The sequence below is a fragment of the Neomonachus schauinslandi genome, chromosome 8 (genome assembly GCF_002201575.2).
Source record: "Neomonachus schauinslandi chromosome 8, ASM220157v2, whole genome shotgun sequence".
Lineage (NCBI taxonomy): Eukaryota > Metazoa > Chordata > Mammalia > Carnivora > Phocidae > Neomonachus > Neomonachus schauinslandi.
Genome location: NC_058410.1, coordinates 19424917 through 19442808, shown reverse-complemented (window position 1 = coordinate 19442808; position 17892 = coordinate 19424917). Strand labels below are relative to the sequence as shown.

General features: G+C 38.3%; 1 protein-coding gene across 1 annotated transcript in view; it reads left to right on the top strand.

Moving 5' to 3' along the window:
- Positions 1-320: 320 nt before the first annotated feature.
- Positions 321-17892, top strand: part of ADGB (androglobin) — a 156978-nt gene continuing 139406 nt past the window's right edge. Inside the window, 1 exon segment of the mRNA XM_021693470.1 lies at positions 321-394. Coding sequence (XP_021549145.1) covers positions 321-394 — 74 coding nt within the window.

The window sequence follows — 17892 nt, the reverse complement described above, 5'->3', positions numbered from 1 at the left end:
ATAACTGAAGAGCAAAGCCAGGTAGAGTGGACCTGATAGAGCTGCAGTTTATCAGAGCTGCCGGGCCCCCGGGATTCCTCCCGACACCCAACCCCTAGACCACCTGGATGTGGAGACCCGAGCTCGCCGCTCGGGCGTCCCCAGTCGTCGCCCCCAGAGCCGCGGCGCTAGAGCCGCGGGGGACCCGCCCCTCGGCTGCGGCCCTTCGGCCGCCGTCTCCTTGACAACAGCGTCGCGGAGCGCGTCCCGGAGCCAGCTCCTCGCTCACGGCTCTGTCCACACTTGGGGCCTGGGGCCCGGGGCCCGGGGCCGCCTCTACCATGGCCTCCAAACAAACCAAAAAGAAAGAGGTGCATCGTATCAACTCGGCGCACGGATCGGATAAATCTAAAGAGTAAGGGACCTCTGCCTGCCTGTCCCACCCCTGGCCTAACCCTTGGCCTTACCACTGGACATGGGGCTTCTTCCCGGCAGCGAGCTCTGCCAGGGCGGGAGTGGGACTGGCCTCCTCGCAGCTTCTCTTTTTTGGGAGATCCTTGTTCCCGTTCCTTCCCCATGCCTGCCTCCATCCGCCCCCTTCCCAGAGCCCCTGGTTTCCCTGCCTCAGGTGCCCAGCTGCACTTCTTCTGGTTTCCCTCGTGAAACTCCCACTCTTCCCGCCCCTCCCCTCCTTCATAGCCCATCCAGGCACGTCCTGGGGTGCAGCTGCCTGACGAAAGAGGCATAGCTCAAAGGATGTCCAGTTAGGGTCACATCTTCCTGGCCCCAATAATGACAGAGAGAGACAGACACAGACTAGAGAGACAGAAAGAACTTTGACCTCAATGCTTAATGGCGAGTCCCTAGTTTCTATCGGCCTCGTCCAACAACTAAAGAACTTTTATCAGATGACATCCGAAGTAAAATAATTTTAAAAAGTTAAAACTATATAAATATATAGTTCATGTTACTGATGTAACTCCTTTCCTACACGCACCCCCATGTTCCTGATTCTCTAGTTTCCAGTTCTGCTTTTGTTCATAAGCAGGCTTCCAGCTACCTAGCAGATAATCCATTCATTTTATTAACTTAAATTCCAGGCACTATATTACATACATAAGTGATTTTAACAAGATCTTGTAAGTCTGGTCATTTCTGCATTTACTAATGATTTCCATTCTTCTAGGTCCAAGTCTTACAAGGCCCTATAGGATCAGACCCCTATTACTCTTCTAACTTTACCACTCCCTTGTTCACATAGTAGTCTCCTCTCCACTCCCTGGAACACCCCTGTGTTGTTCCTACCTCAGAGCCTTTGCACTTGCTATTTCCACTGCTGGAAAGTTCTTCCCCCCAGATTTTTATATGGTTTTCTCCCTCACCTCCTTTAAGTGTGTACCTAAATGTCATTTTCTTGTGTCAGCTTCTTTGGCCAACTGGTTTAAAATCACAACCCCTATTTTCTTGGGAAAGCCAAAAAAATCCCTCCCTATTTTCTTTTGCTGCTTTATTTTTCTTGAAATTTTTATTCATTTAACATACTATATATTTTACTTTTTAAAAATCATATTTATTTATATATCTTCCTGATAGAATGTAAGTTCCATAAGGACAGAACTTCTTCTTTTTTATTTTATACACTATTGAATCAAGTGATTCTTGGATTGTACATAGCAGACACTCAAAAATGCTTATTTAATGAATGAATGACAGTAATTAAATAAGAGTTTATAACAGGGTTGCAACAGAATTTTTGAATATTTAAAAAAAAAAAAAAACCTTAGTCAATGATGGTTATAATTAATGCACGTTGAAGACTCACAACTCTTAAGGAGCTTTGGGGAAAATCTTTGACTTTAAAGAGTTTATATCCTGAAAGAGATGAGATTGTTAACTCTCATGGGAAAAAAAAAAAAAAAACTGACCAAACCAGATACCATAAATTACAGTTCATGGCCTGGGCCAGTGATGGTTGCGTCACATGAGAGAGACAAGGTGCTTGCTGGTAAGATTGTAACTCTTTCCTCATAAGTACTTCGCATTTCTTTTTGAGATGATAATGTTATTTCCAACATGTTCATTTCTTCCAGAAAATATTTGAGTTGAAATTATATCAATAAAACTGTATGTGTCTACTTATGAAAATAGAAGAGTAAAAGCAAATAGTTATACAATATCTAGGCTTTGCTAGAAACTATTGAGCATTAAACATCAAACCATTAGATTTTGCTTTAGCATTATATGATAAAATGTGAAGTTTATTATAAATCAAGTCTCCCTCCAAAATTTTTACTGAAAATTTAATCATAGGTACCAGGCTAAGTCATCATCAAAAGATAAGGTGTCACCCAGCATGGGGCCTAGGGATCAAAGTCTATCAAGCCTTCAGTGTAATTGTCACTTGAAATAGGCTGGGGACATTTACAGTAAGCTTTTCTATATCATTTTACTGTAACTTATGGTTACACATCCAATAAATGCAACCAACTCTAACATGGTCCTAGATATGGAAATGAGAGAAAGGGTCTTCAGAGCCTTGAAAATAGCAATCTCCAGCATATCTCTTTTATTCCCTCAAATTATGTGTCCTAATGGGGACAAATACCATGTCTGGCTCTTGCCTAGAGTGGTGGCCATTACTGAGCATTTCCACTTGTTGATTAAGTGAGCTCATAGTTTAGTGACCTAGCTTGGTTTCCATTTCTTCTGAATTGGATTAAAGCCTGGTTCTCCTTCCCTTTCTAATCTGATCTGCTGATGGCAAAGTACAAAAACTGAGATGTTACAACTGAGAAAGCAGAGTCATCTATGTCCAGCTCTGACCAAATTCACACATCAACATGACTTTGAATCACCAAGAAAAGTTATGCCAGGTAACTGAGTTGTCAGTCTTTAGATTCACCTGTTATCATTTGTCTATTTTCCTGTCTCAGGAAGGATGGAATCTCTTTTATAGGGTTCATTCTGGCACTTATTTTTTGTGATATTGGACATGTCATTTTTCTATTCTGACTTTCAGTGTTTTTCTTCTTTAAATGAAGAACCACCTAATTAAAGACCCAACACCCTCTGTCCTCCCTTTTCTGCTTTATTTTTCCCTCCAGCTCTAAACTTGCATGACTTCATCAGATTTTTAAAAGAACTTCACTGTGTCCACAGTGGGTGAGGGAATTTTGTTACAGTTAAGTATTTAACACTTCAATTTAAGTCATTTTTCCAGTAGAAGTTATCTTTTTAAAATTCTATTTTCAGGAACAATAATTGTCATAACAACTGTCACAAATTTTAACTTTCATTATCAAATATCTAGTGATAATTAGAAATTATAAACCAGTCTAACTTAATCAATTTGAAAACTAATAGGCGAGTCAAAGATACTTTCATTAGTTAGATGCTATTAGAAGGATTTATAGTGACACTAAGTCAAAACTTTGATTTTCTTGGAAGTACTAAATATAAGCCTTTGTGTAGATCATGGCTAACTTAAAAGAAAGAAAAGAAAGTATGCCTTTTAAGTATTAGTAGTTATTAGAAGTGTTAAAGCTTATACTTTTAAACACCAAACTATTTGGAACTTTAATGGGCAGTTTGAGATAGAGACACAATTTGGTGTTTATAATAAACAAAATTTTGTTTCAGTTCCAATAGCACATTCAAACCAAGCTCAAACAAATAGATAATCTGTTAAACTAACAAGAATTATGCAACCTTCTAGATTCTTAATGATGATGAAATATCATTAACCCTCTTTCCAGAAGAGAATGAAATGTATTTCATAATGCTCAATAATCTAACCTTACTGACTGAAACGCACATCTAAATATTTTGTAGACTTCTCAAAAAAGAACAACATATCAGTCCATATGAAAATTTGAAAACAGGACTATTTCAAAAGCCGAATTGTGATCAGTGTTATAAAAGCAACATAAAATAGAAGAATATATATCTTACTGAGGATTAAATTAAGTGGGTTCTTGGTTATCAGAGGTTCAAGAGGGAGAGCAGATTAAATGAAAACATGCCACAGTGGTTGGTAGATAATATGTTCTTCCACCTTCAGAGATCAGGGAAGAAATTCCCCATAAGAGAGTCGGAAGGTGCCCTATGGCACCATGTCCTGTCCTCACAGCTCCACACAGGAAGGCAAAGCTAAGAGAGACAGCAGGTTTCACACTGAGTTTTGTGATTTCCCCGGATGACCTCTCTGGACCCCAGCGACTAAGGTCAATTAACAAATTTAAAAGGTTAGCTCCTGTGACAGAAGCTTCCTTAGAGGAAAGCTTATTCTTTATGTCCATTTCTCAACTGTTCAATGAGTATTTCTCATGCCCAAGTCACTGGTAGGTCTGAGAGGACAAGGAATTGTGAAACATGGTACCTTCTCTCCAGGGATATGTGATTTGGGAGGAAAAACATCCCCTAAGATTCACACAGAAGTAACTAGGAAGTACATGATGATGCCACATTGGTCAGGGAGTACTTTTTGGAAATAATTGAAGGAGCCAGATGTTGGCATGGGATTAGATGAGAGACATCATGAGAGTCCTATAGTGTTGGCTCTATGAGGGAGAGGAGAGAAAGATCACTTCCAACCAGAGCTGGTCTGTCCTCACTCCTCGACCAGCTAATCCCCAATTCAGAAGGCACAGGTTAGTGAGATGGTCAGGGCAGGCTATGGGGCTGTGTACGGCATAGAAAGCCAACCAGATGGCTGGTGTAGAGTCTGTGTCTGAATGGACTGGTCCCCAAAGCATCTAAAATGAATATGCAGCAGAATGAGAGGGACAGATTCAGGGATTTAAACTTTATTAAGGGATTTGAACTGTAAGGGAAAACAGAGATGTGTTTCTATATTAAAATGGTGATTTATGAAGAATAATTCAACAATTGTCTGCATGGACTTTATGATGGATTAAGAATCATAGTAGCAAGAAATGAGTGGTGTTCTGAGGTAATGGGGAATACCTGATTTGGGGAGCTCTTGATGACAGTAAGGGACATTGTTAAAGGGGAACTCTCGATGATAGTGAGGGACATTTTTTTAAATTAGTTTCAGAGGTAGAATTTAGTGATTCATCAGTTGCATATAACACCCAGGGCTCCTGACATCAGGTGCCCTCCTTAGTACCCATCACCCAGTTATCCCTTTCCCCCACCCACCTCCCCTCCAGCTACTAGTGAGGGATATTTTTGTTGTTTTTATTTTTTTTTAAGATTTTATTTATTTGAGAGAGAGAGAGCATGAACAGGGGAAGGGGCAGAGGGAGAGAGAGAAGCAGACTCCCCGCTGAGCAGGGAGCCCGATGTGGGGCTCGATCCCAGGACCCTGAGATCATGACCTGAGCCGAAGGGAGACGCTTAACCGACTGAGCCACCCAGTTGCCCCAGTGAGGGACATTTTTAAAGATGGGTGCAGAGCTGATCTGTAAGGCAATTTTGTGGTCAAAGACCACAAAAGCCAAATTTCTGATCTTCAGTTGCAGTGGTAATATTTGTTGTAATGTCCAGGTAATGATGCCACCCTGTCTGGAAAGCCAAGAGAAAAGTGTAAATAAAATTATATGACAAATTTCTGATGGCTTGGTCATAAAGCCTTCTGGGTCAGAACCAGAGTGAGGCTTCGAGAGCCCAGAGGGAAGAGGGCCTGTCGGTCATACCCCCGAACACAGGGTAACCCTTGGCGCACCCCAGGGCATTATGTAAATGTCTGTTGCATATCTTTAAATATAAAATCTCAGCCCCAAATTTCTGCTTAATGAAGATGGAAGTTCCGCATTCGTCCTGGGGTGTGCCACTGGCTCTCTCTTTAAAATAAACCTAATCTGAGCATTTAAGAATTTATTAAGATTTGGTATGGTTTAAAGAATCATCTCTGGCAGTGAAATCTATTTTTTTTTTTTTTTAAGATCACCCAATTTTTAGTTTGTTTAGTTTTGGAGAAGAAATGGTTCCCTCTAAAGTTGACTTAGTAACATTATTAGAGAAGTAGAAGTTACCTTAAAAAGATTTAAGTTTATAAACTCATGGAATTTGTATTTCATTGTTCCCTAAAAACATAATCAGATGTGTACTTTGAAACTAGTAGCACTGTGGCTAATGCTTCGAGATGTGCAAACTAATACTGCATTTATCAAAGGTGATGATTTAAAAATATTTTAATTGACTTTAATATTTCTTTGACATTTCCAGGTCACAGGTTATTTAATTCAAAGGATTACATAATCTATAAACTGATTATACTACTTGGTGTGAGATAAAATGACTAAAAAAGTGTATCTAAGACATTAAAAATAAGTCTTCAGTATGAGTTGTATAATTTGATATGTTCTGTGTAATGTGAAAGATTGGATAGAAATATCACTATCACCCTCAACAAAGGTACCCATATGTTGTCCTAAGAAGTGTCCAAGTAGGTGCTTTGAAATTGTGTTAACATTCCTTTTCAGGATAGGTCCAGGCTAATTAATTCCAAGTTCGGGGCTGCAACTCTGCTAATTCGTAGGGCTGCATTCACACATGCCACGTGTTTAAAGCAAACATACTTCTATTTTGAATGGGGGTTTTTTGTTTGTTTTTTGTTTTTGCTGGTGTCAAAACAAATGAGGTGGTCCAAGTATTTTGTAATTATTTTTATGCCATCCTTCTGATAGGATGAATATCAGACTTACATATATTACTCTGGTTGTAGTTCTTAAAAAAATCAGCGTGCCTTTTCCATGCTCATTTCTTCGGGGTCGTGGCTGCCATCCACAGCCTCCGTTGGAGACTCTCAGAGGCCAGGTCAGCCCAGAGCCTCTCTGTTCTCTTCATCTTCAGACTCTCTGCAGCATTTGTTTCTGAGCGCAACTGCTTAGGAGGGTATTTGGAGGAGCTACCTACTGAATCTGAGGGGAGGAAACCTATCGAGGTTAGTTATAAATTAGTGAGAAAGTCTCCAGCTCATAAAACCTTGTAGATCCGGAGGCAAAAGGAGGGGAAGCGGGAACTCTTGAGTTGTTTTGCTTGCTTTGGTCCCAGGTATGAGCCAGAAACACAGTGAGAGTGTAAGCAGGTAAAGTCAAGGTCAAAGGTGAAGGCTGTACTGCACACACGGCCAACAGGGCCCTTTCTACGTACTATTATAATGAATGAATCAGCCCCATGTTTGCTTCACTCTGGGTCAAAGTCCAGGAGGACTTAAGGACTGGTTTGCACCATCGACAAAGAATGAGGTCATGAGGAAACTAGCTGGAGTTGCAGTAAAAAAAAAACTAAACAAACATGTTTTGTGCTTGCTCTTTATAAATATCAGCTTTGCTGCTGGAAGGTGTCAGATCCTGGGAAATGGCAGAAGCGTAAGGTCCTGGTGCCCTGGGTACTTTAACTTGGGGCCGGAGAAGCGGAATCAGAGGCCTCTCCTTCTGCTCTCCCAGCTCCTCCTGTCTCTCCAGAGAGTTCAGCGGCCTCACAGGGAAGCATGTGGCTCTCCGGCTGAATCTCACCTCTCTTGCCCTTTCCCAGACATCTCTTTTCTCCCTGGCCTTCCCCTGCCTTGATCATTAATCATGGCCTGCCTAAGTCATTCTGCAGTGGTCTTACTCACTTCTCTCATTGACACTCTTATCTCCCTTTTGATCATCTAAAACAGTCATTGCTGATTAAAGTGGACTAAATTAGCATCTGGGGTCCTTATCATGTAATTGAGCTCAAGTTCAAGTGGACAAATCCACTTGGAGGTGCTCTACTGCTCCAAGTTAAATATGTCCAAAATGGAGGTCATTTTTTTCTCCCAAATGTACGTATTTCCCGTGTGGTTCATTTTAAAGAATCTTACTACCATCCTCACTTACACTCCGAAGTTCAGTCATGCTTGACTTTCCCCTGTCCGCCCATCGCATCCAGTTGGTCTCTATGTTCTTTTGATTTTACCTTCAAATTGCTTCTCTAGCCTGGCTCACCCTTCCTTTTCTTCCCTGTCGTTTTCTAGTTTGGGCCTTTTAATAACTCCAGATAGAAGCACTGAGAAAGCATTCCAACTTCCTTGCTTTCTTCCTTCAGTCTCTTTCCGATCTTCTTTATATGCAGTACAGTTAGTAATCTTCTCAACACACTATTCCACTAGTAGGATGTTCCTGCTTTACAAAAGAAAGAAAGAAGGAAGGGAGGAAGGAAAAGAGAGAGAGAGCGAGAGAAAGCACGTGAGCTAGTTGGCAGGGCCATAGCCCACTCTGACTCCCTCCTATTCTCTGTTACCAACCCAACACTAACATACAATGGACATTCTTCCACTTTTCTACCTCTGTGCCTTTCCCCATCCTCTTTTCTCTGCTTATAATTGCTTTCAGCCTACCCTGCCATTCTATGAATATATTAAGACCTGCTTTTCCTTGCAGCCATCATCGATTTGCTAAGTTGGAAACCATTTTCCCTCTCTTCTGTGCTGATAAAGCACATGGTTTTTAACTTTTTTAAGCCCTTTCACTTTTGCCTTTGCAGTTTTCATACTGTGTGTATTGATTCTCACTAATTTTAAGTTATTTGAGAACTGAAACCGAGTCTTACTGATCTTTGTATTTACTCAAGCACAATGTATTGAAAAAAAAAGATAAATGGTGAACTTTTAAAATTAAGTGTCCAATTATTTAATTTTAATAAAACCAAGGGAATAAAAGGTCAGCATGACAACCTGGCTTTAACTATTTTTAATTGAGAATTTTTTAAGATCGCAATTTATTTCCTTACATATGTGAGGTTTCTGAAGAGTATGGCTCAGAATGCCCCAACCCAAATTAAGTCAATTGTGTAATTCTGTTCATATTCTAATTCCTTCGGGGTATTAGCTGACACTACTTAAGAACGCATGCTGATTGCATAGTGGACAAATAAACTGCCTCCCACTATGAATAAAATCATGTCTTTACTCTGAACAGCATGCTTGAAGAAAAACAATGGCAAAATTCCAAACCCTCGGGCGCCTGGGTGGCTCAGTTGGTTAAGCAACTGCCTTCGGCTCAGGTCATGATCCTGGAGTCCCGGGATCGAGTCCCGCATCGGGCTCCCTGCTTGGCAGGGAGTCTGCTTCTCCCTCTGACCCTCCCCCCTCTCATGTACTCTCTCTCATTCTCGCTCTCTCAAATAAATAAATAAATCTTAAAAAAAAAAAAAAAATTCCAGACCCTCATTGTATTGAAGTTTTAATCCCCACAGTGAAAATAATCTAATTAAAGCACATATAGAACTGTGTATATGTAAATCAGCTTCTGATTTTCTTTTTCTTTTTTTTTGCTTAAAAGTCTCTAATGACTTTGTACCAGCTAAAGTTTTCTTTGAAGGTTTCAACTCTTAGACATTTTCTATTGTGTTATTTAATCTTCTTAATTGATTTAAGAATTTTTAAAAAATCATTTTGTCATCTTTGCAAGGTATGTGATTAATGTGTTTTTAAGTTTTAAAAAATTATTTATTCATGTTTTATTAATAATTGGATTATAAAATACATTTTAATACAATTATGGACTACTTTCATTATATATAAAGATAGTTTTGACTTCTTCCCAATTCCAAATTATTCAGGGTATTTAATTTACCAGGAATAGGTATACATGAAAGACAAAATATGTAGACAAAATATATTTTATTGCACATAACTCAGTAATCAAATATACCATACAATGTGGATTTAATTTTACTATGTATTATGACTCTAGGAACAGATAATATTGCTATCATAGTATGTTGTTTGGAATTTCCTTAATTTGCCTTTTATAATCCCCAGGCTTGTTTTCTTTTTATTTCTGAGATCACAGACCTGAGCTGAGATCAAGAGTTGGATGCTTAATGCACTGAGCCATCCAGGCACCCCTCTTTTTCTTTCTTTTTTAAAAACAGGTTTATTTTTTTTAATTTAAAAAAATTTATTTATTTATTTATTTCGGAGAGAGAGGGAAAGAGCACAAGTGGGGGGAGGGGCAGAGAAAGAGGGAGAAACAGACTCCTCACTGAGCAGGGAGCCTGACATGGGGCTCGATCCCAGTACCCTGGGATCATGACCTGAGCCAAAGGCAGACACTTAACCAACTGAGCCAGCCAGGCACCCCTAAAAAGGTTTATTGATGTAATTCTACATACAGTAAATTCCATGTATTTGAAGGATATGTGTTGATAAGTTCTGAAGTACATCTACACACATGAAAACATCAACATGATTAAGACAATGAACAGATTTACCATTCAAAAAGGTTTCTGTGATTTCTTGGTGATCCCTACCTTCTGTCCCTTCCTCATGCCAGTCTCCAGGCAACCCCTCTTTTGTGTTCTGTCACTATAGATCAGTTTTCATTTTCCTAGAGTTTTATATAAATGGAATCATGCATACTCTTTGTATGGTTTTTTTCATTCATTATATTTATTTTATTTTCATATTCTTCCATGTTGTTGCTAGCAGGTAGTGTAGAATTGGTATTATTTCTTCCTTGAATATTTAGTAGACTTTACCAGTGAAGCCATTTGGACCTGGACACTTCACCAGTGAAGCTGTTTGGACCTGGACTTTTCTTTGTAGGGAAATTTTTAATGATAAATTTACTTTCTTTAATAGACACAGGGATATTCAGTATCTCTAATCCAACCTGTCAATTCTTTAGTGAGTTATTCTTAGTTTATATCCTTCAAGGAATTGTTCCATTTCATCTAAGTTATTGCATATATGGACTTAGAGTTGTTTGTAATATTTCTTTATTCTCCTTTTAATGTCTAGAATCAGTAGTGATGTCCCCACTTTGACTTCTGTTATTGGTAGTTTGTGTCTTCCATCTTATATTCCTGATCAATCTGACCAGAGTTTGATTAATTTTGATGATCTCAAAGAACTGGATTTTGGATTCATTGATTTTTCTCTATCATTTTTCCATTTTCTATTTCTGTTGATCTGATCTAATCTTAATTTCCTTGTTCTATTTACTTTAGATTTTACCAGTTTAATGTAGAAACTGAATATATTGGGACTTTGACTCTTTCCTAATATAGGGATTTTGTGCTATCATTTCTCCCTTATGTACTGCTTTAGTAGCATTCTGTAATTTTTTTTTTTAAAGATTTTATTTATTTGAGAGAGAGAGAGAATGAGAGAGAGCACATGAGAGGGGGAGGGTCAGAGGGAGAAGCAGACTCCCCGCCGAGCAGGATCATGACCTGAGCCGAAGGCAGTTGCTTAACCGACTGAGCCACCCAGGTGCCCGCATTCTGTAAATTTTAATGTTTTCTTCATTTTTATTCAGTTCAAATACTTTCTAACTTATTTTTTTATTTCTTCTTTAACATATTGGTTAATCATAAGTGTTTTGTTTAAATTCTAAATATCTTAGAATTTTCCAGATTTTTTTCTTAGTGATTTCTAGTGTAATTCCATTGGTTAGGGATGATTACTTTTTATAATTTGAATTCTTTTAAATTTGTTGAGACATTCTGTGTCTTAGATTGTAGTCTATCTCCATAAATATAATGTGTGTTCTTGAAAAGAATGTGCATCCTGTTGTGATGAAATGTTCTATAAATGTCAATTAGGTCAATTTTAATGGATATTGTTCTATATTGGATAGTGCTCTATATACTGTATCTTCTGCAGCCTTATTGATTTTCCATCTGGTATCATTTTTTTTCTTTTGCTTAAAGGCCTTCTTTTATTTTTTTATTGTGCTAAGGATTATCTGCTGATGAATGCTTTCAGCTCTTTATGTCAGGAAAAAAGTGTTTATCTCACTTTCACTTTTTAGAAATATTTTTGCTAGGTGTAGAATTCTAGCTTGACAGATTTTTTTCCTTTTAATTTTTTAAAAGATATTCCCCATTCACTTACATTGTTTTTAAAAGAAATTTGCTGTTTTTCCTTTTACTTTGTTCCTCTGCATGTAATATGTGTCTTTTTTTTTTTCTCCAGCTACTAGGGTGTTTTTTTTTCTTAACACAACATATTGTTGCAAACAGAATTCAGTGATGTAGTGAAAAGAATATACACCACAGCCAAGTGGGGTTTTTTCTTGGAATGCAAGGATGGTTTAACACATGAAAAAAATCAATATGATATACCATATAAACAGAATAAAGATAAAACCCACACAATTATCTCCATTAATTAGGAAAAAGCATTTGACAAAATTCATTGCCCTTTCATGATAAAAACACTCAACAAACTAAGAACAGAAGGAAAGTCCCTCAACATAATAAAACCATATATGAAAAGCCCATGGAGGATATCGTACTCAATGATGAAAGGCTAAAAGCATTTCTTCTAAGATAAGGAACAAGACAAGGGTGCTCACCTTAACCATTTCTGTTCAACATAGGACTAGAAGTTCTAGCCAGAGCAAGTAGGCAAGAAAAGAAAATAATCCAAATTGTAAAGGAGAAAGTAGAATTCTGTTTGCAGATGGTATGATCTTACATGTAGAAAATGCTAAAGATGCCACAAAAAACCTTTTAGAATAAATAAATTCATCAAAGTAGCAGGATACAAAGTTCACAAAAATCTGTTTTCACAGATTTCACACATGAAAATCTGTTGCATTTCTATACATGAACAATGAATAATCTGAAAAGAAAATGACAAAAGCAATATTTAAAATAGCACCAAGAAGAATAAAATACTTAGGAACTAACCTAACCAAGGAGGTGAAAGACTTGTACAATGAAAACTACACAACATTGCTAAAAGAAATTAAAGGCATAAAAAAATAGCAACACATCCCATGTTCATAGACTGAAAGACTTAATGACATTTTAGTGTCATTACTACTCAAAGCAATCTACAGATTAAATGCAATTCCTATTAAAATATCAATGATTTTGTTTTTTGCAGAAATGGAAAAACTCATACTAAAATATATATGGAGGGGCGCCTGGGTGGCTCAGTCGTTAAGTGTCTGCCTTCAGCTCAGGTCATGATCCCAGGGTCCTGAGATCAAGCCCCGCATCGGGCTCCCTGCTCAGGGGGGAAGCCTGCTTCTCCCTCTCCCACTCCCTCTGCTTGTGTTCCCTCTTTCTCTGTCAAATAAATAAATAAATATCTTAAAAAATATATATATGGAATGGGTAACCCTCTGAAGATCTCAGTAGTTTTCTGGGAAGCTCTTTGTTCTGGTTTCTGTCCTGCAAACTCTAGCTGCTATGGTCTCCCCCAGACTCTCACCTCCTGCTCCTCTAGTCAAGGAATTTGCTGAGATATGCCTGGATGACCTCTCCCTGCACTGCAGCCCCAAACTCTCTCACAACCGTAAGCTGAGGCAGTTATAAGGCTCACCTCATTTGGCTCCTATCTTTTCAAAATCACCATCTTTCATCACTTGATGTCTGTCTGAAAACCAGTTTCATGTGTTTTGCTCAGGTTTTTGGTTGCCTTAGGTGGGAGGATAAATTCAGTCCCTGTTATTGCAACTGAAATGAACATGGCATCTCTTAGGTTTATTACCTAAATCTTACATTTTATTTCTAAATATTAAGATGGGAGGGTTTGAAGCAGTATTTACAAATATATATCCACAAATAATATATTGCAAATATGGATACAATTCTTTACCTAAAAGTGAAATCCCAAGTTATATGTAATTGCCAGTATATATTATCTTCTTAAATATTGGTTTTTGATGTAGTAGAGACGTTTTGTTATAAGACTTTTAATTAAAAAAATGTAACTTACAGATGTGATGAGGATTATTTTAAGTCACATTTTCATAATTATTATCTTTGTGTTCATTTTTGAGTTGTATTGAAACTTGAGTGTTCCCTAAGCTTCCTATTTTAAATCGATGGCCCATTATGGGTAAACGTTACTTAATATATAGCTAAGAATAAAATGTTCATCTTTGTACAATGGGCAAAATCAACACTATCTAGAAAATAAGGGCCGAGCTCATCAGCAAGGCCCTCAGTGGGGAGCTGCCTCCCTGCTTACCTTGTATTTTTTTCCAGCCCAATTTCCCCCACTGCTTTATAGTATTTGCTCCTGCAGTGCTGAAAAGCTCATAGTTCTCTGCACCCATTCTGCTGTTTCTTTCCTCTGTACTGTCTCTTATGCTATTCTCTTTTCTTACTGATGCCCTTTCTGCTTTTACAACCTGGAAAATTTCTCGTTATCCTTCAAAACAACTCATGCTATTTATCGCAGGAAGTTTTCCTAATTGCCTTACACTGGGCACAATGTCATCTGTGAATGCTTCCATCTCTGCATATACTACATTATATTGACATCATCTGTTTACCTGTTTGAATTCCAAAATAAACTCAAGAGCAGAGACATGTATTTATGAGTCTGTAACCCTATCATCTAGCACAGTGCTGGTCACAGAGCAGGTGTTCAATAAATGTTAGTTAAAAAAAAGTGAACTGTTGGTTGATTGCGATTCCTTTTCATTCTGAAACAGTATTTTTCTAAAATGTCTTAGTCTCCAGACAGATTCGTTGATTTGATCTTCACTAAAAGAATTCTGCATTCTCAATGTCCTGTCTACCTAAGGCAGAGTTTACACTGAGTTGTGCCCTAATGTCAAGTCCACTCTTTCTGTTCTTTCTCAGTTTGGAAGTTTTATGTTTTATTTCTTGAAGTGTCTTTGCAATGGACTGAATGTTTACCCTAAAATTTGTATATTGAAACTCTAATCCAAACGTAATGGTGTTGGACATGGGGTATTTGAGAGGTAATGAGGTCTGTGAGTGTGATGCTCTCATGAGTGGGATTAGTGTCCTTTTAAGAAGAGGACAGAGAGAGGGGCAACTGGGTGGCTCACTTAGTTAAGTATCTGACTCTTGATTTTGTCTCAGGTCATGATCTCATGGGTTGTGGGATCAAGGCCCGTGTGGGGCTCCGTGTTCAGTGGGGAGTCGCTTTGCCCATCCTGCCACTCATGCACTCTCTCTCTCTCAAATAAATAAATAGATCTTTTTTTCTTTTTTTTAAAGAAGAGGACAGAGAGCTCTCTAGCTCTCTTTCCACTATGTGAGGACACAATGAGGACTTGGCCATCTGCAACCCAGAGGAAGTCTCTCATTAGAACTTGACCATCCTGGCACCTTGATGTCAGACTTCTGGCTTCCAGAACTGTGAGGAATAAATTTCTGTTGTTCATAAGCCACACAGTCCGTGGTATTATGTATATGGTATTATAGCAGCCCAAACTGACTAAGACAATCCTTGTTTTTTTAAAACACATTTATCTTCAAATACTTTCCTATATAGTTTACAGCTACTCAGCATTATTCCTAAAGAAAAAACAGGCACACTAGTGTCCATCAGAACTCCCTCTCCCATCTCATTTATTTTTGATAGCTTTTAAAAACACAAAGTTATTGTTATCATTATTTGTTAGTAGGAAGTACTTTTTAGAATTTTACCAAAATGTTGTATTGATTCATTTGTTTACCATTGCTATTTGTAGTCCACACTTTCAAATCTGAGTTCATTTCCTTTTTTCCTGAGATAAATCCTTCAGTCAATATTTTTATAGGAATCTATTATGGTAAACTCACAATTTTAATGTTTTTATGTAATTTAAGATAAATGTTTCCACCTCACTTTTATTTTTATTTATTTTTACTTTTTTAAAGATTTTATTTATTTATTTGACAGAGAGAGACACAGCGAAAGAGGGAACACAGCAGGGGGAGTGGGGGAGGGAGAAGCAGGCTTCCCGCCAAGCAGGGAGCCGGATACGGGGCTCGATCCCAGGACCCTGGGATCATGACCTGAGCCCAAGGCAGACGCTTAACGACTGAGCCACCCAGGCGCCCCGTCTACCTCACTTTTAAATAAGAGTTTAATTGGATCTTAATTTCAAGATCAACAGTTATTTTACCTCAGCTTTGATGGTATCACTTCCTTCCTTTACCATGACTGTTATTGCTGTCAATTTGGTTGTTTTTATATTTAAGTAATTTGTCATTTCTTTCAGTGTATAGATTTTAATTTTCATAATTTTCTGCAGTTTTAGTTGATATATCTAGATGCAGATTTCCACCCCCTGACCTCCCATTTATCCTTTGCTATTGCTTGATGTACTTTCTTCCCTCTGAAGACATATCTTCCATCAATTCTGAACATTTTTCAGCAGTTATATTTCCAGATATTTCTCCCCACCCCCATTTTAACTGTATTATCTGTCTGGGCCTTCTTTTAGGCATACACTGGAGTTTTTCAATCTATCCATTTGCTTAGTTCACATTTTCTATCTCTTTATCTATACAAATACTTTATTTTTTAAGCTTTTATTTGAATCCCCTTCAATTAACATACAGTGTAATATTAGTTTCAGGTGTACAGTATAGTGATTCCACACTTCTGTACAGCACCCTGTGCTCATCACAAGTGCACTCCTTCAACCCCATCACCTATTTAGCCCATCCCCCTACCCACCTACCTCCCCTTTGGTAACCATCACTTCGCTCTCTGTAGTTAAGAGTCTGTTTCCAACAGACTTAACTTCTTGGGGCGCCTGGGTGGCTCAGTTGGTTAAGCGACTGCCTTCAGCTCAGGTCGTGATCCTGGAGTCCTGGGATCAAGTCCCGCATCGGGGTCCCTGCTCGGCAGGGAGTCTGCTTCTCCCTCTGACCCTCCTCCTTCTCATGCTCTCTCTCTATCATTCTCTCTCTCTCAATAAATAAATGAAAATCTTTAAAAAAAAATTTAAAAAAAATAAAAATTCTACCTTCTAAATCACTAGTCCTCTCCTTTCTTTGGCTTTATTTAGTCTATTCTTTCAACAGCTGAAGTTGTCATTGCTAAAATTTTCCAATCAATATCTCTTTGTTCCTATTGATCTTGTCTTTGTTTGTTTGCTTAATATCTTTCCGTACTTGTTGCAAGGGGGAACTTTCCCTCCTTTATCTTTTCAGTATTTCTAAACATTTAAAAACCTTTTAAGTTTGCTGCATTCTTTTCTTTTCTTTTTTTAATTTATTTACTGACTGTCCTTTGTAATTTTAAATTTGTTTTTTTCCTTTTTAACGTTAGTTTTTTAGTTCGTATTTTGTAGATATTTTAAACTGTTCTTTGCCATGTGGTTTGGATAGGTTTTCCAGAATGAGTCACTCCCTACCCATTGTGACATCAGTTGTGATACACTACTGAAAAGGACAGGACGGTTGTTACAATATTGAAAGCCTTCCTTGTCAGTTGGCAAATAGCTGCTGTTTTGAGGTTTCTGAGGACCATCTCTCTCCTTTTGAACTCTGTCTGACCTCTCCGAAAACCCTGGGACCTATCCACAATTCAGTTACTAAATGATTGAGGGACCAACGTGCCAGCATCTCCGGCACACTGTTCCAATATAAAAACAGAATCTTTTCTGATTAGTAAGTGTATTTTTATATTACCCTGCCCCCCACCCACGTTTTAGCATTGGGAGGTTGAAGGCTTTTCCCCTATGTGGGAAGTGCTATTCCTGATACCACACCCATTGTGGTAGAGGCCACCCGCGTTCCCATTTTTTCCCTCTTAGCCAGCCTATTTCCTCATAGAATCACAGGGAAGTGGCACATTGTCTGTTAGGCCATGAACTATAGGGAGAGCCTTAGTTCAAAACTAGGAGCTCATGAGTAACTCTGGCCGCTTTCTCATTTATGAAGCCTGTTTCTGGTCTCTTGACATTTACAGGGTAAACTTAGCTTCTTTTCCAAAACGGACTTACAGATTTTTAAGCTTGGACTACCACTGCTCAAATCTAATTCCAGTACCTACTTGTAGATTATACTATCTCAACTCCCTATGCTCCCCTAGAGGTTCTTTCTGTAATTAGTACATTGACTTCTTTTTTTAACTGAGATATAATTTACATATAGTGTTATATTAGCTCAGGTGTACAGCACACTGATTTGATATTTGTATCACCACAGAAATGATCATCACGGTTAAGTCTGGTTAACATCCATCACCATACATAGTTTGAGAAA